Source organism: Streptopelia decaocto (assembly GCF_964273445.1).
Source record: "Streptopelia decaocto genome assembly, chromosome: 4".
In the NCBI taxonomy this organism is placed as follows: Eukaryota; Metazoa; Chordata; class Aves; order Columbiformes; family Columbidae; genus Streptopelia; species Streptopelia decaocto.
Genome location: NC_138658.1, coordinates 21185594 through 21203174, shown reverse-complemented (window position 1 = coordinate 21203174; position 17581 = coordinate 21185594). Strand labels below are relative to the sequence as shown.

Sequence of the window (17581 nt, the reverse complement as noted above, 5' to 3'; positions counted from 1 at the left end):
AGCAAAAATAATGTTAATCCCTGATTAACTTTATGAATATTTGAGTAATTTTAAAAGGTGCATAACTGAATTAAAGCCTTTTTATACTAACACTGGATAAGATCTAAACATGAGAAAAAATGAAGGCATAGAAAGTAACTAATATACAGCAAGAAGTCATTTTGCCATAGTATTTTAAGGAAAAATACAGGAATCTCATCACACTTTCTGATCATTAGAAGTGAACAATCATTTACTCAAACTACAAGGGCTTCTAGCTTTTCCCCACTTAGAGCACGATTACAAACAAAATCACCTAGTTCCAAAGGACAAGTGTCTGCATTAGACTGGTCCCCCTCAATACTCAAATCCAAAAGACAAAAAAAAAAGGTACTGAATTTATCATTATTGTAAATCTCACACAGCAAACACTGTGGATCACATCAGCTTGTGAGGCTTGCCAGTGAATTGTCTAAGATAATTCTTAGGCTTCCATGAGAGAAAAAAAAAGAGAAAAATAGAGTACATGCTCTTCTCGTTGCCATATCTTCTCCATAGACTACCATGAATGTCAGCTCCTCTTTTCTTTGTTTGTTCACCAGCTGAAGCATACCCTGGTATGGCAGCAGTGAACAGAATTGCTTATGAGTTTTTCCTTTTGAAATTTTTATTCTCAACCCACAATTTTTGTTAATGTTCTAATATGGGCTGTGTGGGCTATTTTTAAATAAACTGTAAGGAATGTGCCCATGGAGTATGTGAGACGGTGTTTTTTTTGGAAGAGGAACCCTGTTGTTAGCTAACCGCTGCACTGTAGTTTGTCCAAATCATAAGTTCCAGGAAAACACACTGATTTCTCTTTAAATACATGTTTTATCTACCTCTGTTCAATAATTTTTCAAATACTATGTGTTTTAGAATAGTCCAGCAGGAATAGTTACTGAAGCATTAAGCTCTGTAAAAATGTTTCTCATATTAAGTCACAGATAACATTACTTCTCAACAGTGCATCTAAGGTGGGAGCAATAGAGCACTCTGAGCAAGTAAAAGGGAAAGAAGGATGTTTACACCAGCACAGAGCAAGTCAATAATTGAGTCTTGCCACATTACTTTAAGAAAGAAAATTTTAGGAATGGAACTGCATGGGATTTAAAAAAATAATAAAGTTCATTTGTATTCTTTAGCTTTGCTCAATCCCCACCTCCAAAAATCTCAAAACTCACAAAAAGACAGCAAACACACTGCAGATTTCACACATAAAGAAACAACAGTATGTGAGGAGAACATAAAGGCTAAACAAGCCTGCTAACAGGAAGTAATGCATTTACAAAAGGCGAGGGCAGATTAGATATCAAGGAAAGGTTTTCTACTACTTAAAGCAGGACATTATGACAGAACTGTAGTCAAGAAGGGGTCACGGGGTCCTGTCAATGGAAACAGAGAGATTAGATATGAAAGGAATAAGTCACACTGGGAGCATGAACTTGCTAAGAGCATTTTTTCAACCTTAAGTAACATTGCTGTAAATATACATAAGGCTTAGAGTAAAGACTACTGAACTGTAACCCTTATGCTCTACTGACCTGTTTGAGTCCTGGGTAAATCACTTGATCTCACCACACTTGATTTTCCAGCTGTGAAATAGCAATATAAACATCTATTATACAGGGACCTGGGGAAAATTTTCATACTTATATACAACTGCAAGGCTTTGTAGGACACCAAAGTTTCTGTACGTGAAAAGTTCGTTCCTTACCTCCCATATCAATATGTCTAACAATTTGTCATACCTCTAGCTATAAACTTAAGCTTGCTAGTATTTTCTCATAAAGCTGTAGTAATTTCTCACACTGTTTGGCAGAAGCTGTGGTTTAAATGTTACCATGAGAGCAACTTAACAACTCCAGCAACTAAGAATATGTCAACATCCCACTCAACAGATTTGTTTACTATGCTTTTCAGAAGCCTGTTTACTTGAATAATAACGTTTTAATGCATTTTACCCCATTTAATCCCACAGAACTAGAAATTATGAGCTGGAAATGCTCTTCCCCTTCTTAGGAAATACTGAATTGTTTACTAAATTGCAGCCTACCAGCCAAAGCTATGCAGTATTTCTGAAGACAATGCATTTCCCCAGCCTGTGAGGACATAAAGAAAACTGCATAATTAACTGAACAACAGTTGACTCCAAAACATGTCACAGCAAAATTTTGCAAGCTATAAAATGAACAATTTGATTCTCAGATGTGAGGCCTAGTTTATAATTTGCTCAGTATGGCTTTTCAATTTGCTAGGGGAATCACTGAAAAATAAAGCAGAGACCCTTCCGTATTGCGCCATTTCCGAAGCACCTTTTCAGTATAAAGCGGTTTCTCTGCCTCCTGAAACGGGAGGCACAAATGAACACATAATGAAGGCAAATCTAATTGTCCCTTGACACTCTACTACAAGAGGAAAATGCAGTTGACTGAAAAGTAGAACTTGCTTAAGCCACCACACTGTCTTCTCCTAAGAGTTCATTAGTAAATTAAAGATACTTCAAAAGAAGCAACAAAACGAGAAAAGCCTATGGCTTCAGCGGATTGACAGATCTGTGTCCAGAAAACACATCCTGAAGAAACGGTAAAACATATTCTGCTTGAGCAGCCATCATTTAACAAAGCCACAGGTTCTAGCTCATGTGCAAGAGACATGGAAAACAGCAGTCTTTCATAGAAAAATAAAATAATAAGGGTTTGATCTAACAGATAAGCACAAATAAGTACACCTTAAAAACTGTCACCTGAAACAAATGGACTATCAAAAATTTGAGAACTCACCAGTTAGGATGCTGCTGCTCTCATTAATTCATTTTCCACCAGGCTGTCATTTCTTCTACTAGGTACCATCAAAATACAGTTAATTTTTCAAGCTGAAAGGAAGTAGACATTGGTTTTGGTTTGGGGCACTTTCTGTTATATTCAGTAGAGACCTAAACTGGTTTTAAATGAAAAAACCTCTAAGTGCTCCTTTTATTTTTTTTTTTTAACAACAACCCAGCATGTAACAAAGTTCCTGTGCTTCTTCCACCCCTTTAGTTCTGTGTAACTGATAGCAGCAATCCTGAATTACTCATTTGGGATTCGCAGTTTAAGAAATAGGAATAAGGGGGTCACAGCACCGAAGTTCTGACAATGTAAGTGGTGGAAACCACTAATACCAGCTACAGTGGCCCAAAATTTCTTAACAAATGCCCTAGCTCCCTGTCCCACAAACACCACGATGCTCTTTGTTAGAATTTCACTCCAAATATACCTGGGGATCCTTGTTTTTAATTACAAATTATTTTTTATTTTATGTTGCTGTTTGCTTTTTACTTTCTGGTCACACTTCTGGTGTAAAGATATATGGACAATAAAAGAGGAAACCATCATACAACTGAAATGCTAGCACTGAGGATGGAGGTTTCTTCTGCATTGTTTAATATCCACCACTTTCACAAAACAGAGCATACAAAATCCTTAGCACCTTCAACACTTAAATTGCCAAATTCTATCTAGGTTGGAATGAAAATTCTGAAGCACGGAGGTTGAGCAAGAAGGCATAAACTTAGCTAGGAACACAATATAACGATAGGGATGGGGAAAGGAAAATAAAATATTACTCAGAAAAAAAAAAAAAAAAAAAAGAACATCTAAATAAACCAATTTACTGGTACTTGTCTCAAAAATCCAGACTCAGGTTGTTAGAACTCAAATGATCTCTCAAAGAGATACATCTCAGGAAGCCAAACAGCTAAAACCAAGCTAAAGTAAAACTGAAACAACCGTCCCATTTAGTATGTGTCCAGAAAAATCAAGACTATAAAAGTCACTGCTTCCAACTTTTTTTTTTTTCCAAAAAGGTCGATTCATGTAAGCAAGACTAGACACAAATCTCCTATTTTGCTGCTTTTTTGTCATGTTCCTAAAAATCTGCACTGTTCCACACTACTCTTCAAATTTAGTAGCTACCAGGTGAGCTCTGCTTTATAGATTACGCCTTAGAAAAAGCTTCCTCCAGTTTAGTTCTTAACGGAAATTAAAAAAAAAAAAAAAACAACCAACACCAACCAATACAACAAAACAAAAAACACACAGCAACAAAAATCTCAAACACGACTAGGCACTTTGTTTGAACATTAAGAACTTGGTTTAGTGAGATCAGAAAACCTCAAACCATTATTCCTAGAGATCAATTCCAGTATAAAGACATTTTCTATTAAAACATCATGGGTGACATTTTTTCCATTTGATGTCTGCATTTTAAAGTCTGATTAAATTTCACTTTTGTGTTAAAACATCTATTTACAAAGAGGGATGGTTAAAATTCCCCTCTTCTAGCGTATAATAACTAACTATAGCCTCCAAACAGGGACCAAACACCACTGTATTCTATTTATATGCACACAATTTATTTAAAACTAAGACTGCCAAGGGCTGCCAGGGAGTCCAACATTCTTGCTGTCATTCAAGGTGAGACAGGAAAAAGCAATCCATACTGGCAACAGCTGATGTCATATTAGAATGGAAAGCTGCAGTGACAACTGCTCTAAGGTGGTTCCATAAATAAAACTCTGCAACACCACCTTTCTCTCTCACCCTCCCAAAGCCAGTCACACTTCAACACGGGCATACATTTTAGACCAACACATCTATGGCCTATACAAACAGAACACTTGAAAATTTACTTTTTTCCAGTATAGTCTTGCAGTAATCTCAGAGTGAGTGCTTGGATTTGTCATGATCATAACATGTACAGAATCCTATAGTATTTTTTTTTTTGCCCAAATTATTTGCCCAGTATTATTTGCAGAGTACTGGATAGGTATGAATGTCCACTGTAATAAAACATTTGAATCCACACATAGAAAAAATGTATTTAATGTTCATGTTTACATAAAGCACTTAACAAGAACAGAGTAGAATATAATGCTTAGAGACCATCTTTGAACGCTTTCAGTAGCAGGTCAGCTGCCAGCCCAGGAGACAAGACACCACGAAGGACTTTTTCTTCTAGAAGTGGAATTTTATCCTTAACTGCCAAGTGACTCCGGAAATGCTCCAACATATTTTCTTGGATGAGGTTCCACATCCACACTTTCTGCTGTTTCCGTCGTTTGGCAATCAACTCACCACTTGTGAGCATGAGGTCACGAAATTCTGTCATTTTATCCCACATATCTGAGATACCTTCTCCAGTTTTGGCAGAGATGCGCATTACCTGTTGGATTCAGAAGAATTTTTAAAGATGAGTAACTACTGGGCTTAAGGGTTCAATTACTTGCATGAATATTAAGAAATGTGTAAGGCAAACTGGCTTCAGTACACTCACTTAACAAAGCTCTAAGCAATTTTTGGACTGCTTTTTTTTAAAAATTTTGTTGTTTCTTTTTTTTTTTTTAATAATTGGAATTCTACCAGCTCTAAGTACGCCCTAGCACTTGGGATAAACAGACTTTGTCCAACTGCTTGTATAGCAAGTGAGAATTATTTTAAATGAGTCCTTTAGCTAAAGATACAGTGTTGCTATTTTACTTAAATGTAGAGTAAATTACATATTCTGGTAGATATACTTGTAGCTACCCATTTGCACTTAGAATATTCCAGAAAGGAAGTATTTTGGCTATTTTGTGTTTGCTTTCCAGACAAGGAATTAATTTTGCCAAAAATATTTCAGGCACCCGTCATGATCTTTTAAATGGTACTTTGAAAAATTTAAAAAAAAAAAAAGGTGTCTCTTTCTCGAATGTAATGGATAGGACAGTGCCCCTACACATCAATATTTTCCTTCTTCTGGGTCACATTTACCAGATGTGACCTCTCATCAGATCTAGAAACAAAAATTACAAAATGATGGCTAAGCCTCAGGCAACCCAACTGGTAGAAACTTAATGCAATGGGTCAATTTTAGTAACAAGGTAGAGCAAATCTCCTTTACATACACGTGTACGTAAATAAATAGAGTGAGGGTGTGCATGTGTGTGCTTAATTCACCATAACCTTTTAATAGCTGGAATACTAGATTAATACTAAAGGCTCACAGGATAAGAATTCCAATAATCTAGACACTGCACACACAGGCAGATCAGGTTCTTGCCCAAAAACTTTTATCATGAGAAGTTAAAAAAATACCAAAGCAATAAAGGAAACACACAAACCAGTAAAAGAACAAACATAATCACAGGCTTCAGAGTTATAAAAAGGAGAGAAATAGCTAATGGGACAATTTAAGATACATGTAATTTAGAAAAAGCAAGACAATTTTGCACTTCCACTAATGTAAGCAACAGGTCTGCTGGTGTTGGGATTGTACCTCAGGACTGAAATGGTGGGAGGCAGGACTGTGGCTTTGCAGTGTTTTGTGTGTCACACTTTGAGATCAGAGTTGAACTAGAAACAGCAGCAATCAACTCTCTAGCACAGTGCAAAACTAAACAACAGAACTGAAAGTTTTATAAAAGAAACCTGGAAGGCTGCTATAGCTAGGTGAGATGATAACAATCCTAACTCATCCAGTGCTTTTTCTGCAGGAGAAAAACAACCAATCAACCAACAACAACAACAAAAAAATCCCCCAACACACAAACCCCCACCACTCAACACATCAACAACAACGAAAAACCAACCAAGCATCCAACAAACCCCAAAAAAACTAAAATAAAACAAAACAAAGAAAACCCACAGCCCAAAAGCTCCAGAAATCACAGTGAAGTACACAAACCTTTGGTCTCCAAACCTTTGAACGCTTGCGAAGCAGCTTCATAGCACTAATATATTCAGCTTGTATTCTCCGTGCAGGCACAACTAAATCACCATCAGCTTTATTTATAGCCACTAGATCTGCCATCTCAATTATACCCCGTTTAATACCCTAAACGGAACATGGAGAGAAATCATGAATACTGAGGACTGTGACAGGCTGCTTTATCACAGAAATCAGGGCAAAAAGTTTTGTTAGTTTCTGGTGACTCCTGCTGAATTTTTTGTGCGCGTATATGGGTGTATGTGTTAGTCATGCAAGAGTAGCACCAATGGCCTCAGTCATCACTAGCTATTACTCTACTTTGACACGAGAACACTAATAAATATGAATATCACAGTTTACAAGATGACATATTTCACGTATAGAGACCTAACTTTAAACACAACATGACTGAGTTTTGCAAACTTAATTATATTGATTTCAGTTTTCCTTTAATGCGAAACCACTTCCTAAAATCATGTCTAACTAGTAAATAGGTCAGAGTAAGTCAGAGAGTATCAAAATCTTACATCCTAATACTTCCAAAACTGGGGTGCAGGGGTAGGTGGGAATTCAGATCCTGAATGTGCAACAAATTGGTAAGACACTGAAAAGACTTCAGTGGTAGCAGTTTAATTTACAAGATGCTCTTGATATGTAATTTCTGCAGACTCAGATACTACATCTTGGATTTAAGTTTCTCTTCCTAGTCCTTTGTAGTACTTAATAAGAGAAAGCAAAAAAAATACCTGTAATTCATCTCCACCCGCAGGTGGTAGCAGTAACACAAACATATCAACCATATCAGCCACAGCAAATTCTGACTGTCCCACACCTAAAAAATTAAATCCAGAGTTCACCATTTATTGCAAAGTTTCAGTCACGCTAATGACAGTAATTATGACAGGTCCCAGTATTGCACCATGAACAAAACCCACTAATAAACAAAGAGAACACAAAACATAGCAGTTTTTACAAAACAGTGTTTTTTACAAAATGTGTAGGACTAGAAAACTGACAGAACAGGCATTTGTTTTCACCCACTGACCATGTATGAAAGCATGAGGAAGATCAAGGATGAAAGAAAACAGAAAGTACCAATTTAGTAACATACCTTATTTAGAGATCACAAGAGGATAATTACACGAAAAACACAGCACATACCTACTGTTTCCACAAGAACAACATCATAGCCTCCTCCTTCACACAGCAGAATGGCTTCATTTGTAGTCCTTGTTACACCTCCCAGTGTCCCTCTGGTTGGAGATGGTCTGATGTATGCATTCGTGTCTCTTGACAACTCAGTCATCCGTGTTTTATCACCCAATAGCGAACCTTAAATATTTAATATTTAAGTATTTCAAAAGCACAAAACAACAAAACTCTCCTCCCAAACCCCAATAAATGAGTGAAAAAAAGACAGATCTCTTGGACAAAGTCAGTCATATAAGAATATCCCAATAGTAGTTGTAGCACCCCCTAAATATTTTAAAATTAGCATGTGCATTACCACTGTTGAAATTTAAGCAAAAATGCATGCCTTTCTACTTCTTAATTCACAGGGAAATAAAAAGACAAACAAAACCACAGCTATGTAAAGTTTCAGACCAAAAAGCTGTAAATCAATGTTCGTACATTGGAAAATAGGAAACCTCACAAAATTCGGACACTGATATAGATTTTCCAATTTCATATCATGTGGGAAAAACATGAAAACTTGCTACATTTGTTTTTAATATTTTACTCTTACAGGTCCCTGAATTTTCCTCCATTTGCCTCAAAGAGATAATCCTATAGTTGACAAATTATTAGAAATGTGACTCAAATTTTAATTCATACTTACCACCACTTGTACTAGAGGAAGGGTCTACAGCCAACACAGACACTTTGTGTTTTCTTTCTGTAAGCATTTTCCCTAAGCATTCTATGAAAGTCGATTTCCCAGCACCCGGAGGACCAGACAACCCTATATAATCATATTAGGAAACAAAAAACATTTTGTGAATCAAAAACATCACATGAACACCATCAACACCTAAGTTGATAACAATTCATACTTTAGCACAGTATCACAACAAAGACAAATGAAAGGCTATGCCACAACTGACAGGCTCAACTAAGCAGTTGTAATTGACTTGAAATATGCTAGCTGGGTCCACCCAACACAGCAGCACTGACTTGAGCACCCCTCATTCTACCCATACCAACAAAACATTAGGTTTGTTTGGAGTAGAGGGAATGAGGCCAGATAAATTTATCTATACTGACTTATACTTCATAACTTTAAAAGCATAAAATCCTAAATCTGTATTTTTCAGATTTACTAGCTATTTATAAGAGACACACTCAAAAGCAAAAGCCGTTACATTGAAAAGCTGTTACTTTAAAAAAATCAGGTGATTTACTTACATGTCAAAGCATGCAAACTATGATAAGCTGGTTAACCTCCATCAGGTATTTCTCAATCCTATGCCCAAGTTCTTGTTCTTACTACCTTTGTACACACACAAGAGATGACAGTTGGACATGATGTACTTTAGTAGTCCATCTCTTCACAAGGGAAAAATATTTTACAGTTTCCAAGAGAATCAGGTTCAAGTCTCCTCAGCTGCAAAGCAGGCTGCTTTAAAGTAAGGCCATAAAAAGGGAAGGTACATATTCTTCCTTTTGTCGATTGATGAAGTGATTCAGGAAGTATTCAAGAAAACACCTTCTTTGGGAAAATAACAGATCTGCTTAACTATATCCTTCTCTAAGTGTAGATAACAGTGTATCTACCTAGCTGCAAACTACCTAACATTTTGGCTTATAATAGTTATTAAACAAACTTCAAATAACTGCCTCCCCCCCAAGAAACAACAATTATTTGTAGAGTTTTTTCAAAAGCATTTTCCAGCTCAAGTCATGCTTCTACCAGACGAGAGAAACCACAAGAAAAAAACGATCCATGACTATAGACCATGATGCTTAAAGAACAATAGTGATAATGAAAGGTGACGACTGTAATTCTGTCAAAGCAATTACTGGACAGACATAAAAGGACTAACCCACTCTAAAGGCAAGTGGCTTTCCTTGATTTAACTTTTCTTGTTCCCTGTGGTAGGATAATACCTTCTGAAGAAGCACCTGTGCTATTTTCTTCTTCCTACTCTGAGTTGATTCTACAAGCGTAATGGCTTCTGCTAAACAAGCTCTGTGACCTTGGATGAGTCCAGTGTAAAGTCTATCTAAGAGCCTCTGTTCTCTGTCAGAAAGTCTCTCTGTTTGCTGGTCAGAGGCCACTTGTTGACACAGCTCTCTCCTCAAAACATCTGATGAACACATCCATTTTGTACAATCGAGGTGCATGGGCATAAGAGATCTGACACACAGGAAATTTCCTCTGGATGTGAAGTGACAGTTCTTGAAATAAGTTCTTCTAGAGAAATAATAATGAGGGAACCTCAGCAATAAAAAGGAGATCTTCATCTTGTTTGGAATTAGAAGTACCAGAGGCATCAGTTGCCTTCTGTTTGCAGACACCCTAAGGAGAAAGAAAAACATTTTTACTTCCTTCAGAGCACTTACAAGGGCTCAAATAAAATATATGTACACAGACAAGCATCAGCTTTTATTTTATCCATACCCACTGTTTTAAACAACAAAAAAAGGTCATTCTTTAACCCCATTGAAAACAAACAAAAAAACAAAACAAAACAAAAAGAAGCTATAGAATCTTCACTAGCATAGCATCTCTTTATTATCACGCTTAAACAATTAAGGTATTATTTTTACAAGTAAGCAGATAAATAAAAAGTACTTTAAAAGAGCACGCACAGAACCCTAAAAATCCAGGCCCCCAGAGCGTCCCATATGCTGCTTCTTCCCAAAAGCCGCCGTCGCAGCTGCTTTCCGAAACCTCCCGGGCAGGGCTCAGCCAGGCTCCCCCGACGTGCTCCGGGGAGCCAGGGCGGCCCTCACCGCCGCCGATCTGCGGGGTGCACACCCAAACCCCCCGGACAGACCCGGCCCCGCACCCGACCGGTCTCCTCAGCCCGGACCCACACTCGGCGAGGCGGGCGGCTGAGGGGGCTCGCGCCGCCCAGCCAATCAGAGAGCCGGGACAGGGCCAGCGGCCGCCCGCGGCCGTTAAAGGGGCCGTCGCGCGCCGGCCTCCTACGGATGGCCCGCGGCCGCCATTCCCCGCCAGCCGCCCCGGCACCTACCGGCGCTACCCCGCCTCCTCGCCCCGCCGCAGGGAAGTGACGCCCTCACGCTGAGCCGGAAGCTGTCCGGACACGGGGGCACGGGTCCCACCCCGCCCCGGCCTTCCCGGCCACAGCCCACCCGAAGGTCTACGCCGAGGCAGCGCCGCGCATGCGCCGGCAGGCCCCGCCCAGCCGCTCGCGGGGGACCGTCGAAGCCCTTAACGGAAAGCGCGGCCGTTGGCAGGGTCAGGGGCGCGGCCCGGGAGGATGGCGGCGGCTGCTATAGAGGCCTTGCCTTTCACCAGGCATTCCGAGAGACCCACCACCCTACGACCACCGTCCTTCTGCATCGAACTCAATGGAACCCTCTTCCTAGTCTCAAAGCATGACCATAAACTCTAATCCAGCCTGGTTACAAGACCTCAGAAGCCAAGTAGTGGACATAGTCTGGGCAAAAATAAACTTTCTCTGAAGGAACGTTAAAGATTAATGAAATAGCTATAGCTACACAACAGCGACAAACAGATCGCTTTGGAGATGCAAGGATCTAACATGAGTCTCCAGTGTATGAATACATATACTTCCATGTTGACATAACAGTTTCTCAGCCCTGTCCTTCGTAAAGAAGGATGTTGCATATCATCATTTCTCTCCCGGTCTGAAATCTAAACAAAATTCTAGTTTGAATTTGTGCACAATGGTTTACTATTCCCTGATTCCATTTCAGGTAGCACAAAGGGAGAAGAAATGCTTAAACCCCAAAACATGTTTATTAAATCATATTTCTTTTCAGTCTTCACCTTGCTGAGTTAAAGAAAGCTGGCTTTTAGAATTTCATCTCATCAAATGTTGTTTTTTTGGTTGGTTGCATTGTGTTTGGTTGCTTGGTTTTGCGTGTGTGTGTGTGGTGGTAGTGCTGTTGGTTTGGTTTTGTTTTTGTTTTTTTTTTTCTCTGTGTGTGTGTGGTTGTGTGTGCACATTTTAATTGTTATTATTTTTCTAGTTATCTCACCAGCCCTTTTCTGCACCTCTTCATGTTAAAGTACATGCATTTTTTTCCAATAAGCAGAAACGCACACAATCCACTAGCTGAGCTGCTACTAATGGCTTACAATGATAGTAGCACTTTCCTAGAATGCATCAGACTTGTTCACAGTCCTATCAGACTGGCAGTGCAAGTGATGGACCATACAAAATAGCAAAAGTTTTTTTTCTTAACTGCTGAATGCACAATTTAATCTTATTCCTATTATTCCAGTCCACAAGCTGATCATACACAGAGAACTGAAAAATCCACTCTTCAGAACTGAGAAAACAGGCAATTTTATGACCCTATAAGCATGTGATGAAACCACAGCAGAAAGAGAAAAGAATCCCCATTTCAATATAGCCTTGTGTAGCCTTTCGCTTTAGTCAGATCTTTATTCATCAGAGTTTGCATGAATCCACATCCTCTCTTCCTTAAACGAGGATTCTAAGACTCTCTGTTTCAAGTGCTGTGCTTAAACACCTCAGTAGCACATCCCTGCTATTATTTTAATAACAGCAGGAACAGCAAAAAAGCCATTCTGCTATGGTTTCATCATTGATCATTGATCCTACGTTTTATTCCACTTCGTGTGCTTTCATCTTGAATGCTTTTGTCATTGAACTTGTTGCAAGAACTAGATGAATGGTTACACAAAATTACAAGTTTTGCCAGCACTGAAGAGGGGAATGGATTGTTCAAATTCTGTCTATGATAATCTTGTGGACCAGAATAATAGGAATGAGATTGAACAGTGCATTCAGCAGTTATGAACAAAACTTTGTTATTTCATACAGTCCATCACTTGCACTGCCAGTCTGATGTGACCATGAACAAGTGTGTATGTGTTTTACAGTAGTCTTCCTACGAGAACTGTTTCAAGACCTTGCACACTGGTGAGGTGTAGAAATCCAAATTGTCACATCTTTTTTCCCCTCCCTTCAACTCTGTTCATAAACAAGTTTGCTTTTCTCCAGTCAGAGACTATAGTCCCTGGGTGTCAGACATGACAGGAAGACTTCCCATCATAACATCAATTATACAGCCCTTCTTTCAATATTCTGGAATAACCATTATACAGGTTTCCTAGAACTGTGCACTCTTCTACTATCTCCAATTCTATATTACTCTAATCTCTTCTAAAATAGGCAAAATATTTCTTTAGAAGCTGGACCATAGCTAGAGTTTCCTTTATCTATGTTCTGTCATATTACACAGTGCTCTCACGTTTCCCCTATGGTCTTTTAATGTATGTGACCAAATGTATTTTTTTGGTCTTTATTATGCTCAGCCCTATGAATTTTGGTCAGACTCGCTTTGTGCATTCTGACCTTCAACATATGGAGTTCTCTTGGCTCGTGTTCCTTTACCCAGTTATTATTAATTCACTTAACATCCTAGCTGAGATATATTCAGGATGGTACTTTCCACATCAGTCTCCTGTTTGATTCTCTCTTATTTCCTTTTTTTTTTTTTTTTTTTTTTTTTTTTTGGTTTGGTGTGGTTTGTTTGGTTGTTTGTTTTTGGTTGTTGCTTTGGGTTTTGGTTTTTTTCCTTTTGGGTTTTCTAATGTCAAAATTAGGTCCCCTTTTGTGTCCTCTCTGCTTCTTTTCACCAGGGGTGTCAGAATAAAAATGTGTATCCTGTAGTTATTCTGTCCCAGCCTGCAAACTTGTCCAAGATTTAAGGAAAATGTTCTAGTGGTTTTAAACTCCTTGCTGCAAGTCTACCCCAGATGTTAAAGAAAATGGTACTGACAATTACTCATGAAATGGCAGTCTTCCTTCTGAGGCAATGCAAAATCAAACATCCTGTAAGCTGTCTTACAGCATTGTGGCATGGGATAAGGGTGCACGGAGGCACAGATCTCTACGCAAAATGTGGAATGGAATCCCAATCTTTATAATAGAAAAAGAGCCTTTTTTAACTTCTCACAGCAGAAACAGTATTACTGTTGGCATCTTTGCCAAATTCCACCATGCAAATTTACATTCTGTCTAACTGGCTTCCCCTTGTAGTTTTAGTTGGATTAGTTTGTTCTTCCTTTCTCTGGCAGCACTCTGATTTCCCTGCTCTGTTCACTTCCTCTTTAAGAAGTTTGAAAGTGATCTTTGTGCACATTGTTATCACTATGATATTTAATAAGTTCATAGATGTAGCTATAAGCAATGTGCTGCAAAGGCAAGTAAAAAACTAACAATCTCTATGATCTAAATGAAAAATATTAAAATATTAAAAGGAAATTGCAACAGGACAAATAATTGACGAAATTAAATAAACAGCATCAGCTTGAAACTCACAGGCTTTTCCTTGAATATATAAAGATGTACTTCTGCTAGGAACTCTCTCTGTTGGTCCCTCCCTCTGCATGCTAAAAGGTCTGACACACCTACAGTCACTACTGGTTATGGAATTATGAAATCTGCATCACTTACAAGAAGAAATGACGGTTTCTTAGAGATGAGATTTTATTTCATCACTCTCTTCCTCCCTCTGCTTCCTTCTTCCCCTGTGAAAATGGGAAGGGTTTAAGATGACTCTGCCATGTTCCCAAATCCCTTTCTCCACTATGCCTTATTGGGAAATGAACTTCTCATTCAGCAATATAAACTCAGCAGCAATTCCTATGCTGACCCCTCACATTGCACTTGCAGTGTAGGACCTGGTCTTCCTCACTCTCTCAAGTCCTCCAACATGCTCACTTGCAAATGCATATTTTTGGCTAGTATGATTCCAACTAGACTAGTGATATTATTGCTATTATAAGCAGTCCAAGAAAAACAAAACAAAACAAAACAAAAAAAAACCCACACACAAAAAAACCCACCACCCAACATATTCCTTAAACAACATTAGGAATATCGGCTGACATAACAAAGATCCAAGTTCAGCATCCAAACCCCATCAAGGTCCGTCCTGCGAACACCATCAGTCTGTTCCCCAGCTCCAAGGAACCGACATTGCAGCGCTTCCCCTTTTGTTGCTGTGGAACCAGACCAACTGCCTGCCAACACACAAGGAAAATGAGGGGTCTCCTCTGCTGCAACGTACAACAGCTGCTTAGGAGCAACAAGCATGTCCATTTGTAGTAAGGGTTAAATCCTACCTGCACATCAGGTTTAGCCAAGTTACAGAATAACTACAATTCCTGCCATAGTACGAACTGAAACTACAGTGGTGACTGAGTGACCACTTGTTCTTTGCTTCAGAGGACACCTCTCAGTTCATTTCAGTTCTCACACCAGCAGAGAAGACTGAACCAATCTCCTCTTTGCAGCGTAACACTAAGCAAGGTAACTGCTGATTACAGCCTTATTTTCAGTGAAGAGCACTAGTGTTTTAAAAATAACAGTCTCAGCACTTCAGACAAAATGTTCCCTCTGCCTTGTCTTAAAGATAACTGGACACCTGAAATAAAAACAATACAAAGCGTATTTGCAGCTGAAAGTTTGCCTGTTTAAATGTATCATGAGCTTCAGGTTTTGCATTCACGATTCAGACAAGCAAAGAGCATAAACACAGCAGATCTCCCCAAAGGCTCACTACCAGCTACACAAACAAGTGTTTGCTGCGTTGGGGTATTCCAGGGTTTTACTCTAACAGCCAGGACAGAGCAGCACATCAGTTCCCTGATTAGGTCTGGAGATAAAAGCCTTACCACAGCCTTCCAGGTTCAGCAACCTACAAAGAAGGGACGAGTCCAACAGCTGAGCAGATTCACTGTACTTGTGCTGGTGAGGAGCCATAACATTTTCAGAGCTGTTAGACCTGCCTGAGGAACCTGGAAAAAGAAATTTGTTCTCTGAGGTTTGGCTGATATGTACAAGAGAGTATCTGAAGAAAGAAGAGGAAAAAATCATCTTGAACAACTACTGTTTATGTTTGTGTAACATTTTTATAAACAAGGGAGCTGAAGTTTCTTCACAAAACTTTACAGCAATGACTTCAACATTTTCTTGTTGGTATGAACTGAGCTGTGATTGTACACTAGTGAGAAATGACATCAGCCATCACAGGAAAGTTTTCTACTGCTTATGCCCAAGTTTTTAATTGTTCATTATGACCTGCCTGATGTAAATTAACGTATAAAGGGGACAGATAAAAATTTTCTTATACAAGCTATTAGATTTTCTGTAAATGTTCACATTTCTTAGAAAATAAAACTAAATTTAATATATAGGCAAAAGTTCCCAAACATTATTCATATAACCTACTGGTTGTAAAGAAAGTTAAACAATATTCTCCAATACTGATTCATTGTTAAAATTATAAACCTGGAAAGGCAAGTCACTTGCCAGTAAAATACTAATTTTTTTCTTCCAATTAAAAAAGTATGTAAAAGCTTGGCTTGAAGACAATGTTTTTTCTCCATGGCCACCAATGACTCATGATATCAAAATATTTTTTCCTGTAGTTCATTAACACACAGCTGAAAAGGAAATCATTAGTTGCCTCCTCCTGATTATTTCCAGAACAGCAATGAAACCATAGCAAGTATATTAGTAAACACAAGAAGTATACTACAGTCTGACTCTTGACTTTGACAAGGCGCCCTCATTCCCAGGTACTTGTTGCTTAAGTAAAGGCTTCATTGCCTTTTCTGAGTCCTGTAGGAGTCAACAAAGACAGGAGCAAAGGACTAGCACTTCCAAATTATTAAATACAATCCTCCCTCCTTCCCACCTCAGCATGCTAAAAATTTATTAGGTGGTATGAAATTAGCACAATCTTATACACTAAAAAGTGAATACTTCAGTTAACAAGGTAAAGCATACATCAGGGCAAGGGCTGAATGATGAATGCATAACTCAGTTTACCATTGTAGATAACTTGAGCATTAAGGGTAAAGACGTAATCTTTCATGCAATCAAGTGTTTTTCCCTGCATCCCCAACAGCATCAGTGCTCCGAGGTCTTTGGCTCAACATCCATGTGCCGAGTGCTTCACAAGCAGGTGAAAAGCACAATTGGCGGAAGCGAGATAGTGGGTAGAATTGTCCATAGGAACATAACATTGCAGCAAAACACAAGAGACACGTTTTTGGTTCCAGGATGACACTTGCAGCCAAGATGAAGAGGAAGACCAAGCCCATGATAAATCTGATAATCAGATTTAAGACTGAGATATAGGAAAACCTAAGTGTTTCCAATTTGGACCAAACCCGTGCTATGAACAGGGAAGCCTGTTTCCTGCAGTTTACCTTAGCATCTTAAACATGAGGCTATCACTTATTGTATCATGCAGGAAGTTTCCGTTTCTCTAGTATGTACATATGTGCACACGTGCTGTGTTCACATACTTAGTCGCCAACGTGCCCACAAAAGCAAGACTTTGGTCTTCTTATAATGCAAACTTGTTTAGTGATTTAAATGTCCCATTTTACCAAGCAGCTGTAGCAGATAGGAGTGAAAACCGAAAGATTCTGCTGAGATTCAAATGCTATGTGGTCAACCCATCCAGAAGGGTAGTAATACAATGTTGTAAAAGGCTGAAACTAAGTTAGAAAAAGCTTGTTAAAAAGCATGTTAGATCACACTGCGTTTTGTTGCTTTCTGCCACAAAATAAACACCTTTATGGTAGTACACCCTACACTTACAAAGCTTGTGCTAATGCTACAAAATA

The 17581-nt window shown here is 38.8% G+C and overlaps 1 protein-coding gene across 3 annotated transcripts; it reads right to left on the bottom strand.

Annotated features, from left to right (window-relative positions):
• Positions 1 to 4859: 4859 nt before the first annotated feature.
• MMAA (metabolism of cobalamin associated A) lies at positions 4860 to 15705 on the bottom strand. 3 transcript variants are annotated; one of them, XM_082050371.1, is made up of 8 exons: positions 15617 to 15705; positions 14394 to 14467; positions 9792 to 10267; positions 8588 to 8710; positions 7909 to 8079; positions 7494 to 7579; positions 6724 to 6873; positions 4860 to 5223 (listed from the first exon to the last, which is right to left on the bottom strand). In XM_082050371.1, exons 3-8 carry the CDS (start codon positions 10240 to 10242, stop codon positions 4936 to 4938), a joined length of 1269 nt encoding a protein of 422 aa, XP_081906497.1. In that variant the 5' UTR covers positions 10243 to 10267; positions 14394 to 14467; positions 15617 to 15705; the 3' UTR covers positions 4860 to 4935. The 3 variants fall into 3 exon arrangements, with proteins under 3 accessions (XP_081906497.1, XP_081906498.1, XP_081906496.1); XM_082050372.1 differs by lacking the exons at positions 14394 to 14467; positions 15617 to 15705 and adding an exon at positions 10950 to 11062; XM_082050370.1 differs by lacking the exons at positions 14394 to 14467; positions 15617 to 15705 and adding an exon at positions 10374 to 10414.
• Between the last annotated feature and the right edge of the window lie 1876 nt (positions 15706 to 17581).